This window comes from Fringilla coelebs (genome assembly GCF_963513975.1).
Source record: "Fringilla coelebs genome assembly, chromosome: 8".
Taxonomy (NCBI): domain Eukaryota; kingdom Metazoa; phylum Chordata; class Aves; order Passeriformes; family Fringillidae; genus Fringilla; species Fringilla coelebs.
The window spans coordinates 34304936-34323210 of record NC_140066.1 but is presented as its reverse complement, the minus strand read 5'-3'; the positions used below and the strand labels follow the sequence as shown (position 1 = coordinate 34323210).

The 18275-nt window shown below is 44.7% G+C and overlaps 1 protein-coding gene across 1 annotated transcript in view; it reads left to right on the top strand.

Annotated features, from left to right (window-relative positions):
* ADAM12 (ADAM metallopeptidase domain 12) overlaps positions 1-18275 on the top strand; it is a gene marked incomplete at both ends in the record, with an annotated part of 193657 nt that overhangs the window by 116883 nt on the left and 58499 nt on the right. Inside the window, 4 exons of the mRNA XM_084210182.1 lie at positions 1960-2036; positions 13121-13304; positions 17167-17232; positions 18037-18108. Of these exons, the coding sequence (XP_084066308.1) occupies positions 1960-2036; positions 13121-13304; positions 17167-17232; positions 18037-18108 (399 nt within the window). The remainder of the gene's footprint in view (positions 1-1959; positions 2037-13120; positions 13305-17166; positions 17233-18036; positions 18109-18275) is intronic.

The following is an 18275-nucleotide window of genomic DNA, read 5'->3' as shown; positions in this document are numbered from 1 at the left end:
TTTATTAAATTATCTCCAGCAAAGGTAGAGTACTGTTTTAAGTATGATGGATCAGCCTTGGTAATTATTTGTTTTTAAGGGGTCACCCGTTTTATATACTAGTTTGCAGGAATAAAAAGATTTGATAGCAGAAAAAAAATCCTGCAATTCAGTGGAATTACTGAGCTAGAAATCAATTTTCTCCCAGTCCTGTTGCAGCCATGCTCTGATAAGTTTACATTTTCGATATTGAACTTTGGCATCACGTTGCTGGATCTCAGAGAAATTGTGAAATGGGCCACAACCAGGAGCTCAGAGTTAATCAAATGACAAGTTGTATGTGGAGAGGGAAAGAAATCAGGCCCTTTGCCATAATTCACTCTTAGATAAAGACAGCTGGACCACAGCAGCAGCTGTGTGGGGTGAGATATTGAATCCCTTCCCCATTTCACTGGGTTTCTGCTCAGCCCTGGTGATGCTCAAACCCAAACATTTCTTTCTCAGGAGCTCTGAACTTCACCTCATGCTTGCTTCAAGCAATGAGAATAAACCTATTTTAGTTCTGCTTTTAGCATAGAAGAGATTCAGGGCTTGAGTGGGAGGGGCATTGATTTTTCTTTTATCAACTGCATGCATGGGACTGATAACACTGAAAATAAAGTGAAATAGTGCACCCACATGGAAAGTTTGACATCCAGAGCAATTGTGACTGAAGTGATCACCCCCAAAACTTCAATCTGTGACTCCCTTCTATTGTGGCTTTATCATTGCTAATGTGTTACTGGCTCTTTATGAGGATTGATGATAAAAATACCCAAGAGCAAAACACTCTCCCCCTGTTTCTATCATTTCTTCTACTGACAAAAGTTTGTATTTGGAAAGTCAGAGCTGGCTGCTTTGTGTTCACTTGCTCGTTCTGGAAATCAAACAAACATTATTCCTGGCATAAATTATTAGCAGAAAATTCCTGTCTGAATCATTGCATCTTGCCCAGACTCTGGCTTTCCTCACCAAAATCAAGGTGCTTTTAAGAAATCTGCTGTGAGTGAAAGCTGTGCCCCAGCCTGGAAAGGTTAATTAATGCAATAATGAACCAAGCCAGGAGAGGCACAGGGAGATGACTGGAGTGCTGCAGCACTGATAACTTCCCTCTGCACTAATCAGATGGGAGCCTTGCACAGCAGAGTTTTCAGTTTCAGGTGGTATTGAGAATGCAATATAACCTTTAGTCAACAATAAAATTAGCCTTGATCCCAGACAGATATGTGGATGAGCTTAGAAATCCTCTGTTGTGGGTGCCTTTTGCAAGCAGTGGATTATTAAAGAAATATAATAACCTAGGCACAAAATGAAATTGGACTGTTGTCTCTCAAAATAGAAGCCCCCCTTTATTCTTGGTTGTTTTTAATAACATTCAGCTACTAGGTTGGGTATTTCAATAAAAAATTTCCTTTCCAACCTGCTTCCCTTCCCCTTCATTTACTTTGTGATTTATTTTTTTTTTCAAGTTCTAGGGTTGGGATTGGCTTTGTTCTATTTCTCTTTTCACATACCTACCTCCTATAGTGATACACAGATTTAAATGCCCTTAAATAAAAACAGGAGTCTATATAGAAAGCAGTAAAATGCAGCAGCTGATTTGTTCATCTGATTAATTTTATAAAATATTCGATGTTGTAGCTTTAAATAGACAACACAGAAAAAGGGGGTCAGTCATACAAATCTATCATCATTGATCCTTCACAAAATAAGAACACAAAACCAAACAAAAAACCTCCTTTAGCTTTTTGGGATGTAGGAGCACCCAAGGTTTTCATTTAGGACTGTTTGGCCAGTTCAGCACAGAGAATATTTGGTGGGACAGGAAAGGTGCTGTCAGTGAGATTCTGAATGCTGTGATCATCACCTTGAAATAAAAGGGCTGGGAACCCAGGAGCAGAGAGCATCTGTGACCAGTGAAATGTTTTCTCTCCTGCACAGGGTCACTGCTTTTACCACGGCCAGGTGCAGGGGTTCCCCGGCTCCTCCGTCAGCCTCAGCGCCTGCTCAGGACTCAGGTGAGCCCAGATTCCAGCATTGCTTGAGCTCCTGGGTGCTTGGTTTGGCTTTTAATGCATGAACCAACATTGGGGAAGGGGCTGGAGCCCCAGGAGGGGCTGAGGGAGCTGGAAAGGGGCTCAGCCTGGGGAAAAGGGGGATCAGGGGGGACCTTGTGGCTCTGCTCTGGACCCTGGGGCTGTGCTCCAGGGAACAGGGACAGGAGCAGAGGGAACGGCCCCAGGCTGGGCCAGGGTGGATATTTGGGAACAATTTCCTCCTGGAGAGGTTTGTCCAGGCCTGGCACAGCTGCCCAGGGCACTTTGGAGTCCCCATCTCTGGAGGGATTCAAAATCCCCATGGATGTGGCACTTGGGGACACGGGGCAGTGGTGGCCTTGGCAGCGCTGGGAATGGTTGGACTCAGTCATCTCACAGAGCTTCTCCAACAGAAATATTTCCCTTATTCCATCTCTTTTCCAAATGTTGGATGAATCCCTACAAATCATCTTCCCTCTAGTCACTCTGAAGAGAAAAAAACCAAATAATAGATAACAGAATTCTGGGGGGTTTTCCAAGAGCCACCCCTTCTCTCCTGCTGCCCATCCCTCTCTGTGCCCATTCCTTGGCACATTTTCCTACTGGCAGTGCCCAGTGGCTTTCCAGGCCTCTTCATCCTCAAAACTGTTTCAGCCCTGCTTTGCCAGCTGTGGGATCCCTCATTATGCAGCAGCCTCAGCACGAGGAGAGGTGGCTTTAGAAATCAGGGACTCCAAGATTCTGTGATACAGAGAACATTCATGGCTGTGGAGCTCAATAATTGTGTTTATGGCAGGTGAGATGCTCAGCTTTTGGGTTTCAGCTGCTTGTTAACAGCAGAGTAGCAGATTCCTATTGCTGAAAATCAAACCTCTTCCAGTTTGACAAAGGAATGGGCTGACAAAATTTCATGTTCACAACAGACACAGTTCAGGAAACAATTATCTTTCTTACTTGGACAATCAGAGACTGGTATTTACTCACAGAGCTGTTCCAAATCACAGTAATTAACTGTAAATTGGCTCTAGGTTCTCCCTGGAAAACCCAGTTATCCTGTCAGATTTCCAGCTGTCTCAGCCTTTTCTGGGTTTAATTTATCTACAAACAGCAGGAGTAGCTGGAATCTTTTCCCCTTGATTTTGCATTTTGTGCAATAGTGGCATTGTGCAGGCTTTTGTAAGGGAGCTCTGGGACAGAGAGAGCAGAGTTTGATCCCAGCACCCCTCTCCCTTTGCTGCAGTGGATGAGATTCCTTTGGCTCATTCCCACACAGAGAGAGGCTTTATGGGTGCTTCACTATGGATCCAGCATCTTCCAAAAGTTTAATAAACCCCTTGCATGAACTGGGATTCACTGCAGTCAGCATTTATCTGTCATTCTCACTGTAAAACATATCCAGAATTTAAAACTCTTTATAAAAATCTAAGGCAGAGCTCTCAGTGTTTTAGTTAAAGGATCACAATGCTGCAAACTCCTCAGGGATAATTTGTGCCTCGTGGGACAGGGTCTGCATTGATGTCCTTGTTCCAGAGCTACCTGGAAATTAATCACTCTCAAGAGAAAATGCTCTTCTGCACATCAGGGGTCTTTTCTGTATTCTCCAAAGTGCTCTCTTTGCAATTGTGGAGCTCCCAGAGCCCTTTCCCAGCTTTGGGTGGTTCAGACATGTCAGGACAGCAGAGGCTGGCAGGGACATTTTCCTGGCACTGTTGCAGAGAAGTCCCCAAAGTGCCAGCTGACAGGATCAGGCTCCTTCTCTGCAGCACCTTTTCCAGTACAAAAGTGCAGGAATTTCCTTTGCAGTGCGTGTTTTGTTCTAGGAGGAGATCAGATGAGGAGAAATCTCAGTTTCTGTGCCCGTTTCACTGCTGAAATTGGTAAACAGAGTGTCCATGGGTGGGAACAGTTTGTGATAAGAGTTCTGTGCCTGTGGATTCACTCCACCAAACCTGTTTCACAGCCCAGCAACTCTCAGTTTCTCTGGGTCTGGACTGAAGGCACTTGAGACAGTAGTTCATGTTTGGACTTAGGTGTTTGTTATTTCTTATTTGTGAAGCAGCCTCACAACCATGACTTTGGTTGCCTTTCATTAGTAAGGCACAAAATGGCTAACTGTTTTTTGTTATAAGGTCTTTTAAGACTAGACCATTCAATTAAGAAATGATACTTAGATTATTTTCTTTTTAAACTCAATAACTGATCTCTTGAAGCCTGTAATATGGAGTTTGCTGTGCAATTACAAAACACTACCCAAACTTAACAAAGAAGAAGGAAGAAGAAGGTAACCTGAGTTTGCCCTAAAACCTCTATCTTGTTTCATATTTATTTCTATATTCTAAAAGCCTAAACTCTAAGTTTTCTAACTTGTGATATTATATACTTCTAACCAACTACACACTTGTAATCTTAGTGTTATCAATCAATTTTTGAAGCCTTCTCCACAGCCTCAGGTCAATTGTAGTGTTCTTTTTTGGGTCTGTGCCTTTCAGCACAGAAAATTTAACATTCTCAGCATCTGGAATTCCAACAAACAACCAACAGCAACAATTCCCAGACAGAATAACTCCCAGATACTGCCAGTGCTTGATCACAGAAACACAGAGTGGTCTGGGTTGAAGGGACCTGAGAGTTCATCCAGTTCCACCCCTGCCATGGGCAGGGACACTTCCCACTGTCCCAGGCTGCTGCAGAAAAAGCACAGTTCAGAGGGACTTCTTGGCTTTCTTTGCTGGCAGCTTTGCTGGCTTGGAAGAGGAGAGGATGGCATGGGACAGGACAGGACAGGATAATGTACTTGCCACCAGCTTGCTGGAGCAGGGATTCTTGTTTTCCACAGCAATAAGGACTCCAGGCTGCAGGAGCAGAGACATCAGGCACGGTGTGGCCATGGAGCCCCAGGTGGGGACAGTCCCTGGAGCAGCCCCTTCACTTGCAGCAGCTGTTGGAAGGGAGGCCAGGTCTCATTTTCAGGGTCTGTTCCTGGCTTTGTGACAGTTTTTAAGTGAATCAGACAAATCTCTCTGTCTCACTTTCTCCGTCTGTGAAATCCATTTAATGATTCTTACCTACCTCACACAGCTGCTGCGTGGAGCTGAGGTTCAAGTGCCTGAAAAACATCTAATGGGAGGAAGTGCATGCTGTCAGCCCTCTGAAATCCTGGAGGAGCAGCACCTTCCCCCTCCCACCAGACAGTCACCCTGGGCATCGTTCCAGGTGTGGATAGTTCGGGGCTGTGCGTTTTCCCCCAGACCAGCAGAGTTCATTAAAAGCCATGAAACTGCTCATAAAGAATAGGTCCCACATTTCAGTGTGCTCTGAAGCCTGAGTGCTCAGCAGCAGTCAGAGAAGCAAAAGGGATCACAGGAATTACTGAGACAGAAATAGAGGATAAAACAAGAACCCTCATTACCACTTTATAAATCCACAGAGCGCTCACATCTCGAGTTCTGCATGCAGTCCTTGTTTTCCCCTCCCCTGCTCCATCTCAGAAGAGGAAGAAGCAATATATCCAGAAGAGGTACAGAGAAGGGCAAAAATTGTGATCAAAGGTGTGGAGCAGCTTTTATCCAAGGAGTGAAAATAGACCAGGATTTGTCACTTTTGAAAGGCGATGACGGAGAGAAGGAGCACGATGAAACAAGGCTGAGTGTCACAATGGAGAGGGGACAGTCACTGAATATTCTTCATAACCTCGAAATTAGGAGACATCAGCTGAAACTTGAGAGCAAAGGAAAATGCTTTTTTATTCACATAACGAAGCTGGAGCTGTCACAGGTGGGTGTCAGTGGATCACTGGCAGTATCAATGGATTCCAAAAGGGAATTTGGGAAGGGGAGCTCAGGGAGCCTCTGCAGGGCTGTCAAACCCTGAGATGCCCCTGACACAGCTGCTCTCAGAGATGGGGATGCTTCTTCTGTTCTTATCTCCCACCCCTGAGCTCCTGCTGTTGGCCAAGGCCAGAGAGGAGCTCTGACCTCCCCCAGCCATCAAGGTCTTCCCCCACGTGGCTGAGCAGCTGAGATGTGCTTTTAGCTCCTGAACATTTTGTGACTGCTCTGTGATGAGGAAGAATTGTGTGAAACCTGAACACTAAGGTTAGTCTGGTTTAAGTTCCTCAGGGAGACAGAGGGGTGAGAGATGAAGAGGAGAGAGGAGGAGGCTCAGCTCTCTCAAGCACACTCACATTTTTCAGCTCTGTTCCATCCTCACTCACATAACATTCACATACCTCCTCACCTCACAAAGGAGCAGAAATAGTGGGATTGGCACTGAGAGCTGCCTAAAATGCAGGTTAGAGGAGAATATAATCATGCCTTAATCTGTCTCCTGCTGGCTCCTCTGAGAAGGAGGAGCTGAATGGCAGAGAGAGCTCAGGAAATGCTGAGTGCACGGAAAGGGAACAATGGCTAATCAGGATTTCTGGGTGTCCATCTGGATCAGAAAGCCCATTAGGCTGTCAGAGCTTGTGGGAAGGTGAAGGTACGACAGAGTTGAGCCATTTCCTTCCTGTCCTCAGGAAATACCCTTCTGTTGATCCAGCTTGGAGCCTCTTCAAGTTTTTAGCAAATAATTTTGGCCTGCGGCCACCGCTCACATCTTCTGTGATAAATTTGTTTAGACTTGAATGATTTTTCCCTGATTCCTTTCCCTGTGAGTGCTGAACCCACCCAGAAGTGCAGCCTGGAGAAGGACACAAACCTCCCTGGGCCAGGGGCTGGCAGGGGACTGGCATGGAATTGTGCAGCTGCAAGAGCAGTGACCTCCTAGATGGGGGGAGCCTGAGAGGTGCTCCCAAAAATTCATCAGGAGCCTGAGGATAGAAATCTCCCAGGAAGCCTTTTACTTCTGAAACTCCAAAATGCACTTGAATATCCTCAGAGTTGTGAGGTGATTAACCCAGTCACACAAACAGAAAGTGCTCAGTCTTTGTCCAGCCTCATCAGCAGCTGAAAGGTGCAGTGTCCACAGGGGCAGGGATGGGGAGAAGGCCCCAGCATGGAACTGATGCTCATTTTTACTGGGATTACAGAGTTGTGGTACCCAAGGCTGCCAATACCATTTTTCAAATGGTCTGGCTGAACTCACTGCAGCCCAGACACAGTCAGCTGAAGAGGGGATTTAAATGTGACACTCCAGACATCAACTATTGAAAAAAGGAATGGAAGTAGGAAACCAGTGAGAAAAAGAAATGTAAATTCCTCACGACTCCTCAAGCAGCATTTCCCCTCAGAAGAAGAGATTTCATCCAAAAGTTAAGTTAGGAGAAAATCCCTGTTGAGAAAAGCACTGCTTTGGATGTGAGCTTTTCCTCCCAACTTTCTGCAGAGCTTTTAGTTCATATAAACATCCTGCATGGTTTGTAATTTATCTGACCAGGAAACTCCTGGAGGATTTTGAGCTCAGCATTAAAAGCCATTCACTTTCTGGGGTTTCAGGGCTTCTGTTTCATGGCTGCCTGTTCCAGGGGAGCAGCTCCTGGCTCAGGGTCACCTCTGTGCTCTGAGATGAGCATCATGTCCAGCCTTGGAGCACGGTGTGCACGGGGCCCCCAGCTGCACAGGGATCACTGCCAGGACAGGGCTGAGGGATGATCCCTCCCCAGGTGTTTGAGCTCCTTCTCCATCCCCTCTGCTACTGGTATTAGTGGGATGTGCAAGTTGGAATCTTCTTGTCCTGTCTCTCTGTTTGCTGCTATAAAATGTGCTCACTAAATTGGTACCCATGCTAACGCCCCTTTCCTTTCCTTTCCTTTCCTTTCCTTTCCTTTCCTTTCCTTTCCTTTCCTTCCCTTCCCTTCCCTTCCCTTCCCTTCCCTTCCCTTCCCTTCCCTTCCCTTCCCTTCCCTTCCCTTCCCTTCCCTTCCCTTCCCTTCCCTTCCCTTCCCTTCCCTTCCCTTCCCTTCCCTTCCCTTCCCTTCCCTTCCCTTCCCTTCCCTTCCCTTCCCTTCCCTTCCCTTCCCTTCCCTTCCCTTCCCTTCCCTTCCCTTCCCTTCCCTTCCCTTCCCTTCCCTTCCCTTCCCTTCCCTTCCCTTCCCTTCCCTTCCCTTCCCTTCCCTTCCCTTCCCTTCCCTTTTTTTTCTCCTTTCCCACTCCCACATGTGACACTTTTTCTGACAACACAATGACATCTGGGTTCCTTGCAGCCCAAATTCTGGACATTAAATCTCATTTTCTCCCCCCATCCAAGTAACTCCTTGCAGGAATTCCAGGAATCAGCTCGATCTGCATCCACTCTGGCCAGATCTGCCCTGCCCTGAGAAAGGATGAAGTGTGTGCTGCAGGGGTCTCTGGCCATAATTCCATTTCAGAGAATATATTTTCAGGTCCATGAAAGGCACTGGCTGGAGCAGAAGCTCTGTGAGTGATGATGTGTCTGTGTGAGAACACCTCCACCACTCCTGAGAGATGTAAAACCAGTGGTGCTGCTGCTTCCACCCCCTTGGAGAGGCTGCCCTGGGCTGATTTGGGTCAGATTTGTTATTTTAATAGAATCCTGCCGTGCAGTGTGGTAGGATAATGGGATTGTTTGTCTTGCCTATTGTGCTCTTCATCAATAGATAATTTTTTTTTTTCTGTGGATACTAAAATTTTCTCTACTTTAGAGGTGAGGAGTTGGAAAAAGAGGTGACCAGGGGCAGAGACAGGAGCACATCTGCCTCCAGACTCCTGTTCTCTGTATTTCCCAGTCCCTTAAAGCTAAAGAATGACCAAACCATTTGAAAAATATCTAAATATCAGCTCTATTAGAAAAACAGTCGATAGATCATCCTGCTCATTTATCCCATAGTATCCATCTGCAACTTATTAAAACAGCCTAAAAGTGAAGCCCTCACTCACCACCTCATTTTTCTTCCCCTTTTGTTTGTTTGCCTGCTTACATGCCTGGGAATTTGTTATACAGAGCCCTGGGAATGCAGAATGCACAATAAAAATAAATAAAAATGCCCTCTGAGTGCACAGATCACCCCTGAGATGCTGCCTGTCGAGCAGCCCTGCACCCCAGGGTCACAGGGCTCCAATTCTGGAACCTTCTCACCCAAAACTCCTTGAAATCCAGGGAAGAGCTGTGGGATCAGCCCCTGATTTGGGATGAGGGACCTGCAGGTTTGCAGGTGGCACAGGGGCACTGCAGTGCCTGGGCAGGCACAGGCTGGAAGTGAATATTCAGTCTGTGAGCAGGATTACCCTCTAATTAATTTCTCACCAACTCAGGACATCCACATTCTTCTGCCAGTGGAAATAGAGCTTTTTATTTTTATTGTTTAGAAATGAATGTAACTTTGAGCTTCATTAAAACCAAATGTTTAATTGCACTCACAGGTCTCAGGTTTATCAATTGACTTAATTTCCCCTGTATAGTGCAGCAGAACAATATATAATAGTTTCATATAGTGCTGTCCCAGCCAAGTTTTGCTTCAGCATCACAATTTCTCAGACAAGTATGTGTTGATGGTTTATGTTGGCAGGACCTTTGCTTCTGCTGACAAGTTGGAAAAGAAAAATCCCATTTATATTTTGAGATTTCCTAAAGCCTGTTGATTTATGAAATACGACTGGCCTCACTTTAGGTTTTGTTTTGGTTTTCCTTTTAAAGAGGGGAAAAAAAAAATCTATTTGATTTTATCGACAGTTTAAAAAAAGTGGAATTATTCCATGAAATTGCCTTTCCCCGAGTGAGAGATCCCTGGCAATGTGAAATGATGCGAGTTTTAATTTCTGTTGGAGATGGGGAGAGCCCTCCCACCTCACACAGACATCCCCAGGTGTCCAGGGGGCTCAGAAGGGAGGACAGGAGGCAGAACCCCGTGGGTTTCCCACCTCCAGGGGGATGTGGAGGTGCTGGGGCTGCTGCTGACCCCAGACAGGAGCAGGGACCAAACCCTGTGCTGGGCTGGAGTCAGATTTAAGCCAGGCTCAGGACCACACTGGAGCTGCTTCCAGTTGGCCTGGAGCCTGGGAGCTGATGTCTGGACGTGCTCTTGGGATGGATATTTTCCCTCCCTCTCTGCTACCAGGGATGGAGGAGACAGAGGGAGAATTTCAGGTAGGGTTGGGGTTGTCTCTTGGCTTTCCTGCCTGCCTCTTTTGTAAATCTTTGACATCCCAGCATCTGTAGGTTTGGGATGGAGGAAGACACAGAATTAGACACCTGACACTAAAATTTGAATAGCTCATATTGCTTTCCCGCCCCTCAGACATTTTTAGTCCTGGGAATTCTGGTATTCCTTTGTCTGATAGAAATCCCACGGATTGGTTTTAAGGACTTGCTGGAATCTCTTTGGGGTTCTTTGTGTAATTTTTGATTGGGGATCTGTAGTTTAACATGCCATTTGCCACACTGATATTTTATTTGCCACGCTGGAAAACACAGCACTGTTTAGCATTAATGGCTCCTGAAAAATAGAAAAGTTTCTAAGAGCATGGGCTGACTCAGGAGTGTGGGAGAGCCCTGCTGAAGAGGGAGACACAGAAATGCTGGAGGAGTGACAGAAGCTTCTTGGAAATACCTGAGGAGAGTGGAAGGAGCCAGTAGCTATGGATTTATTTTATTTGCCTCAAATTCTCAGTCCTGAATGACTGGTGGGTATAGTTCACACACAGAAAAAAATAGAAAAGAAAGGAACCATAACTCTTGACTCGTTACATTTTTAAGGTGCTGTGCTTGGCACTGCACCATGGGGGAAAAATGCAATTGTAGGAAAAGAAAATTAGTCAAAACCAGAGAGCTGGCCAAGAAAATTCATATTTGATATTCATTATCTTATTACAGATGGTCACAAGCCAAGTGCTGATATCCTGTAGGCAGCACTCAAGGGATAAGTGTGCTTTAAATGAAAAGTCTGGTTTTCTTTCTGCCAAATCTGCAGATTTTCCTTCTCCAGGGATTGCTCCATAGGCAAAGTGAAACTGTCCTTAAAGGCCCATGCTGTCCCTTGGGATGGGAATCAGACTGGTGTGCTCAGGAAAAACCCAAATTAATCATTCTGGGATCTGATCATTTGTCCATACCCTCAACAGCTAAAGGAAATGAAGGGTAAAGAAATGGTTATTTTTAAAGAAATGGTTATTTAGTTCTTTCAGACAGAGGTTGGGAACATGAGTGAAACATTGGAAATGTGGCATTGATGTTGCACATTTTGGATATGAACTCCTGAAAACAAGATGCTCACTTTAGAATATTTTTTAAAACATTTAAATTGAGAGAACTCTACTCAAGGTACAACTAAGTCTCTCCCTTTCTAGTGTAAGTAATTAAAGAAAATTGTTCAAACTTCCAATTTTGAAAGGGAATGTTCTAAGAAGGGCAAATTTAGCATTAAAAATAAACCCCTGCATGCTCTTCTGTTGTTTCTGAGCTGTCAACACAGGGAGCTGGTCAGGCTGGCCCATTGCAAACAGTGACTAATGGACTCCTGCCTCCAAAATTAAATGATTAATTGCACGAGGCCAGGACAACAATCCTTATTTGATTGTGCTGATTACAGAGCTGCTGGTTTTGGAGTAAAGTGAATATTTTGTCCTCATTTCCTCAATCCTCCAAGGAGTGAGGCAGCTCTGACAATAATTTAGAGCTGTGAGGTGTGAGGTTACTCAAATCACGGGGTGACCTGCCCGAGGTGTCTCATCTGTCAGGAGGGTTCTGGGGATCCTGGCTGGAGCTGCTGGGATAAATCAGCCCAGCTCTTCCATCCCTGCTGGGTGATGGCTGGATGTGTCTCACCTGCTCTGCCAAGGGGACTGAGGCAGCTGCAGATGAATTATCAGACCCTGAGCCTTGGTTCAGGGCAGTAAAACAGGCTCCTGGCATTGCTCTTGGACAGATTTTGATATCGTGGCTTTCCAGGCTGCTTTTTTCTCTTGGACTTTTGGCTGTTCCATTCACCAGGAAAATGTCTGCTGGCTTGGCTGAACTGGTGCTAATGGTGTGGAGCCAGCTTGGAATTAATACTTCAGTTAATTTGTTAGCAGACCAAAGACTTTGAGTTTCTTCATCATATCTTCCTAATAACAGGATAACTAATGTAGCTTTTTCCTAATAATTATAATTTTATTTTTAAATCAGTCTTCACAGTATCACTAACCTGCTTTTGGGTCATTTTTCTCCTGTTTTAGCCTTCTTTTTTGTAACTTTCTGGAAAATTGTACAGCGGCACTGGTCTCACAGCGGTTGTTGTATTTTACCTTTATCACAGCACAGACAGAAATAAAAAGGGCAGACACTTCTAAAACTCCAAAAAGAGACACTAAGTTAATAAAGTCACTCTATTCCTTGTCCCCAGCTCTCCTGGAGCCCCTTTAGGTGCTGGAAGGGCTCTGAGGTACCCCTGGAGCCTTCTCCTCTCCAGGCTGGACACCCCCAGCTCTCCCAGCCGGTCACACATTCAGCCTTTTGTCACCCTTGTTTTGCTGTGGCAAATGAGCAGGACCCAGCACAAGGACCCTCTTTCTTTCCTCTTACAGCCTAAAGAGTTCAGCAAGAGAGCTTTCACTGCCAAATCTGTGAGTTCCTCAGGGAGCAGGTGGCATTGCTGTCAAAATTATTCTTTTGGGCAGAAAAATGAGCGAAACGGGAGCCAACTCTTCCTGTGTCTGAGCTTCCCTCTGCTGCATTGCTGTGCAATATTTAATAATCCATCCTGACACCACGAGGCCTCTTTGATCTGGCAGGGTTTGGTTTAGCAGCTCTGAGGGAGCTGCAGACTGGCATGGATGTTTTCCCACTGTACCTTCCTTCCCAAAGCCTTTCTCTTTTTCTTTCGTTTGCCGCGGCTCCGTCGGCGTCGGCAATGCATCACTGGGAGGATGGAAAACAAATAAAGCACAAATATCATTTTGCTCTGCAGTGCAGCACTTCAGAGGAGACAGATTTCTGTGAGCCATTGGTTCTTTTAAAGTATAGCGTGTGCTGCAATGACAAATGTACAGCTTTGATGTTTCCTGCTCCGCTCGCCCGTGACGTTGTAAATCAGTGTTTTGCTTTCTCATATTCCATCATTATTAAACTCGGTGTGACTCTGGTGTAGCTCCTGAAAACCACGTGTCTCACTCTGCTCTCCTGTGTCCCAGGGGAATCATTGTGTTTGGAAACAACAGCTACATTCTGGAGCCTTTGGAAGGTGCTACAAGCGAACACAAGATCTACCGAGCGGAGAATCTGAGAGCAGCCCCGGGGTCTTGTGGCCAGCAGCCGTACATCCCTGCCACAGGGGCTGCTGCCACTGCCCCCTCACAGCATCCTCCAGCTGCCAGGGTAGGTGGCTGATGTGTTCTCTGTGTCTGCTTGGCAGCATTTCCTTTTTGCTGCCCACCACCAGAGTCTCCACTGAGCAAAACCTTAACCCACACCATCGACTCCCCTCGGTGCCGTCTGCTGAAGAGCAGATGAAATTATTTGTTAAAGCTTTATTACTTTTCCTGGACTCTCCATGCATAACTTGCTTTTCACTTCCTTTTCAACGCAGAAAAGTTTATGGGTTCATATTATGGTCATTTATTCTGGTTCTTGTATGGTTAGAACCAGAATTTGAGGCTCCCTGAGAATACTGAGAGATGTCTGGAAAAGTTCTTGCCCTCCCAAGATGAAAGAGTACATGATAGCTGGGATACTTTGCTAATACCAGGTTTGGAACCTCTGTATTTTAGTAGCAAAGTCTCTTAGGCAGGCAAAACAAATTCTCAGCATATTATTTTACAGCTGGATTACTGGAGTTGCTGTGATGTTGGCAGAAATGTACTTCATGTGAGATGCATTTACCTAATGGAAATTAGAAAATTCAATAAGCCAAAAACCACAAAGAGGAAATGCTGTAACAAATTCATCTGCATATTGGATAAGGGTTGTAGAAAAGCCTGGGTTAGGTGTTCAGGAATTCTATAATGATACAAATCTGCCATCAGCATTTAATGAATGTCACATATGTGATTTGTACTTGCATGTGTGACTCAGGCTTTGCCTCAGGTCCATTGTTAAGAAAAGCAACCTAAGTGACATCTCTAGATACAATTATGCCATGGAATTAATTTATTTTACATTTTTAGGAATATTACATCCAGATCATTAGCCTTTGCATGTAACATTATAAGAATGAAGTGTATTTCTAAAAGCATGTGTGGGTGGACAACATTGGAAATACAACTTTATTAAGTTTTCCCCAAATTACTTGTGACTTTGAATTCCACTGAAGTAGTCAGTGTCATGCAGAAATAAAACGTGTGCATGTAACAAACTGACACAACCAAAGCCATATTTTATTATTACCCTTACAGTTCTTCCATTTTGCTGCTGGCTTCGACTGCATCTCAAATTTCACTTTAAATATCTGAAAAATATTTTTGCTGTGGTTCAGTGGACATAATTATAAAACCTGTCAGCAGTCACATCATATGGATAGGTACAATATATTTAATGAGTAAGTTGGTTAAGCTTCTAATGCAGGAATTTTGAAAGCTGTCAAATGTCATGTGTGCAGTGAGTTTTCATATTTCAGCGTTGTCACTAAGCAGTCTGTCAGTGGGCACATCAAATAAAGATGACCTGCAAAGTGGGGAGACATAAAGCTGCTCCAAGTCACACTGGGTGACAGAATTAAGCAGAAATCTGGTCTAAGGTTCATGGGCATGATTAAAATATTTGGCTTCTTGACAGGTCTGGGGGAAGATTTTTGTTTGGTTTTATCTGCTGACTCTCCACTCAACCACCTACAGGAAATTCTTATTGAGCAGAGCTGAAATGTGAGATCAGTGTACCACCAAGGGCTTTGGTTAGAGGGGAGAGCAGGTGAAGGATGGCACAAGCAGCAGCCTCAGCTTCCCAGACCCAACCTGGAGCAGGGCAGGAGATGCAGAGGGTGTCACAGACAGGCTGTGCCCTGCTGGAGCACTCTGTGAGAGCTGGGCATTTCCAGACTCACTGAACCCTCAAATTGCACCAAGGAGCATTTTCCAGCTGAGCTCCATTGAGACAGGACCCTGCAGAATGTCTGGGGTGTAGGACACTCCCTGCAGGAGGGAATTTTCTCTGTAGCCACAAGATAAAAAAGGCATTTTGGTGGTGGTGGTTACCAGGACCAGGCAGGGGATTTTTTAGAGCATAAGAAAAGAGAGGCTGCACCACTGCAGTGTCCATCCAAGCCATGCCAAGTGCCAGGCAGGGGAGGCTGAGGAAGGGGTACAGCTGCTGGGACAGCAGGTTTGGGACAGGATCAGGTGGGGAAGAAGCAGAGGAGAGAGATCCTGGTCAGTGGAACAAAGCCCATTGTCCCCCAGCTCTCATGGCCGTGTCACTGACTCCTCATTTCAGTTCTGAAGGGTTAACTCAGCAAAGGGGTTGTGCATTGATGCAGCTGGCTGCAGAGAGCAAGCTGAAAGAAGCCATAATTAGGTATATTTCATAAATAAATATTGTATCCTAGGAGTTCACATGGCCTTTGGGCAAATCTCAGGAACAGATTTGTTATGCAAGTCAGTCACCAGAGGCTTATGTGATTATTATATCTGCTAGCCAATTTTTCTCCTGCTCACTCCAGTCCAAACAGTTTTAGTCTTGCTAAGAGGGAAATGTTTTAAACTGACTGGTGTAACAGAGCTCTCTTTGCTCCTTTGAACTCTGATTTTCCTGTATCATCTTTTCTTCTCCACTCAGAGGAGGATGAGAGGCCCCTTAGAGATGCATCTCTTTAGGACTTCATAATAAATTTCAGGATGGGAGAGTTTATTGTCTGGGAGATCAGTTGCACCCCCAACAGCAGCCACATGGCCATTTATTTGCCTTTTGTGGCACCTCACTCGTGTCTGAGTGGCATCACACCCCAGTGCCAGAAGTTTTAAAAGAATCTACCTCAGCTCCTTTGCCAGAGCCCCTAATAAATGTAATCCTGACAAGTGTTTGCATCCATCCTTGATGTTTAGTTCATTAACAGCAGCTTTTACTCCTCTCTCCATCCATAAATAGGGTCCAGATGAAACTTTTTTCAAGTTACTGGAGTTTGCAACACTATTAAATATTAGGTTGAAAGTCAGATACTGAAGATTGCATCGCTCACTTTTCCTCTAGTTCTTGCAAAACATCAAAATCATTAATCTGCAGATAATGAAGAGGAACAGTTTGATACTGTGAAGAAAACTTTGTGAAATCTGGCTGGAAGGAGATGTGCAGCTCTGGCTGTGCTTAGGGGATCCCTCAGTTTGCCTTGGAGCAGTTTTCCTTGGAAAGCTTTTGTCGTGTTTTAGGTTAAAGGGCTTTGCTGCAGCTCCAGACATCATGGTCAGTTGTAGGTCAGACATCTGTTTAAGCCTTCTAAGTTCTGGCAGGAAGATCAGATACTCTGCTGAGACCTCTTTTCCCTAAATGTCCTAGTCCAGAAACAAGGAAGGAATGATAAGATAGATGCTGCTGCTGCTGCTGTAAATCACAGAACTTTTACAGGCACTAATAGGTCACTTAAATTTAGGGTAACAAAGGAGCTGTGGCATATTTTGTACTCTTACAAAATTATTTCTTCGCTGATTTTGTTTTTTCAGTTAAGCATTATGATTCTTTTAGACCTGCATTTTATATGGATTTGCAGATTCAGAATTAAATGTGTGCCTTTCATTTTTCAAGTATTAATTTGCTTCCCCAGACACTGACAGTTGCTTCTGCTTTTTTTATTTTTGGGTTTTTCTTCCCACATAATTTATCAGTTGACTGCTTGACCTCTTCTCTGCTTCACTCAGTCTCCCTTTATCTCTCATTTTTCTTAGTAACCAGTTTGTCTATTGTGTGAGATGTTTGTTAGAAGTTACCTCATCTCTCCTTTAAAAGTGCCTTGGAAATAGCAAAGGTCTTTCTGCTGGAGGGGATATTCTCCTGTGAGGAAAGATAACTCAAATGTTTCAACTGCAGAAAGCTGAAAGGTTGGGAGAGACTTTGCACCAATCTCCTGCTTTCTGTGATCAAACCCTGAGAGGTTCTGTAGGGAAAACTTCCATGAGGAGGAGAATACACTACAAATCTGTGTGTAGTAAAGTGTTAGTAAAATGTAGGAAACCTGAGACACTGTGGGTTTCCTCTTGCAAGCACTTTGTTGTATCAGGGCTGAAAACAAAATAAGACTTTCATGGTTTTTTGACAGTTCAAGAGGGAGACTCTGAAGACAACGAAGTACGTGGAGCTTGTTATTGTGGCAGATAATCGTGAGGTAAGAACTGCAAAATAAAAAGTTATGTGAGCAGCAAAGGGGCAGCTCAGCTCAGTTGCCATGGTGCTGCAAATGAGGTGCTGCAGACAATAATATGATATTTTCTGAGGTAAATCACCCTCCCTAATTAGGGCTGAGCAAAGAAGGAATTATTAAGATAGGACAACAGTGAGACTCAGATAGGAAATTCCTTGCAATACCTCAGAAGGAGTTTGACTCTGAAATAACTGTGTCAGTATGGAAGAGGAGGCAAATAAATATTCATTCCTTGAGCAAGTTAAGTCCTCACTGCCATTCCCAGTGCCCTCAGTGGGGCTGTCAGGGCTTCTGGAGCAGTGCTTGGCCATCACATGCCGTGGAGCACACTGCCTTCCTGAGGGGTTGCAAAGGGAGCCCCAAAGTACTGGAGCTGTAAAAGTGTTCCAGTGAGCTGAATGGCAAAGATCTGAATCCTGGCTTGAATTATTTTGCTGCCTTTTAAAAAATTTTTTTTGGTCTCTTTGAGCACTGGTACTTAGAGAATTGCAATCACTCTTTGCAAGACCTGCTAAGAGAAGAACTATTTCCCAAAACATCTGTCCTGAAAAGACCCCTGTGTAACACTTGGAGATTTTAAAATCTTTTCACGAGAACCAAAATCCTGTCCCACAGTCTGGGTTTCTTTTGGGGCAGACTGTGGATCTGGCAGGAGTCTGCTGGTGGGTTTTGGCTGCACCCTAATTCCCAAAGATCCCTGATGTGCTGGCTCTTGGGGGGAAACTGTGACATTAGTGCTGCTGGTCCATTGATCCTTTACATTCCAAGTTTCAGAGACAAGGCAAAGATGTGGAAAAAATTAAGCAGAGGCTGATAGAAATTGCAAACTACGTTGATAAGGTAAGAAGATGAGGATTGTTTCCCTTTTCCCAACCTTCCCACACTTCTGTAGGATGTGGAGGAGCTAACCCTGCAGCTTTGCTGGTACTCCAGTATTTCAGAGCAGAGCTCCTGGAAAAGCAAATTTAAACTTTTCATTTGCCTTTTGATACACAAAATCATGAGTT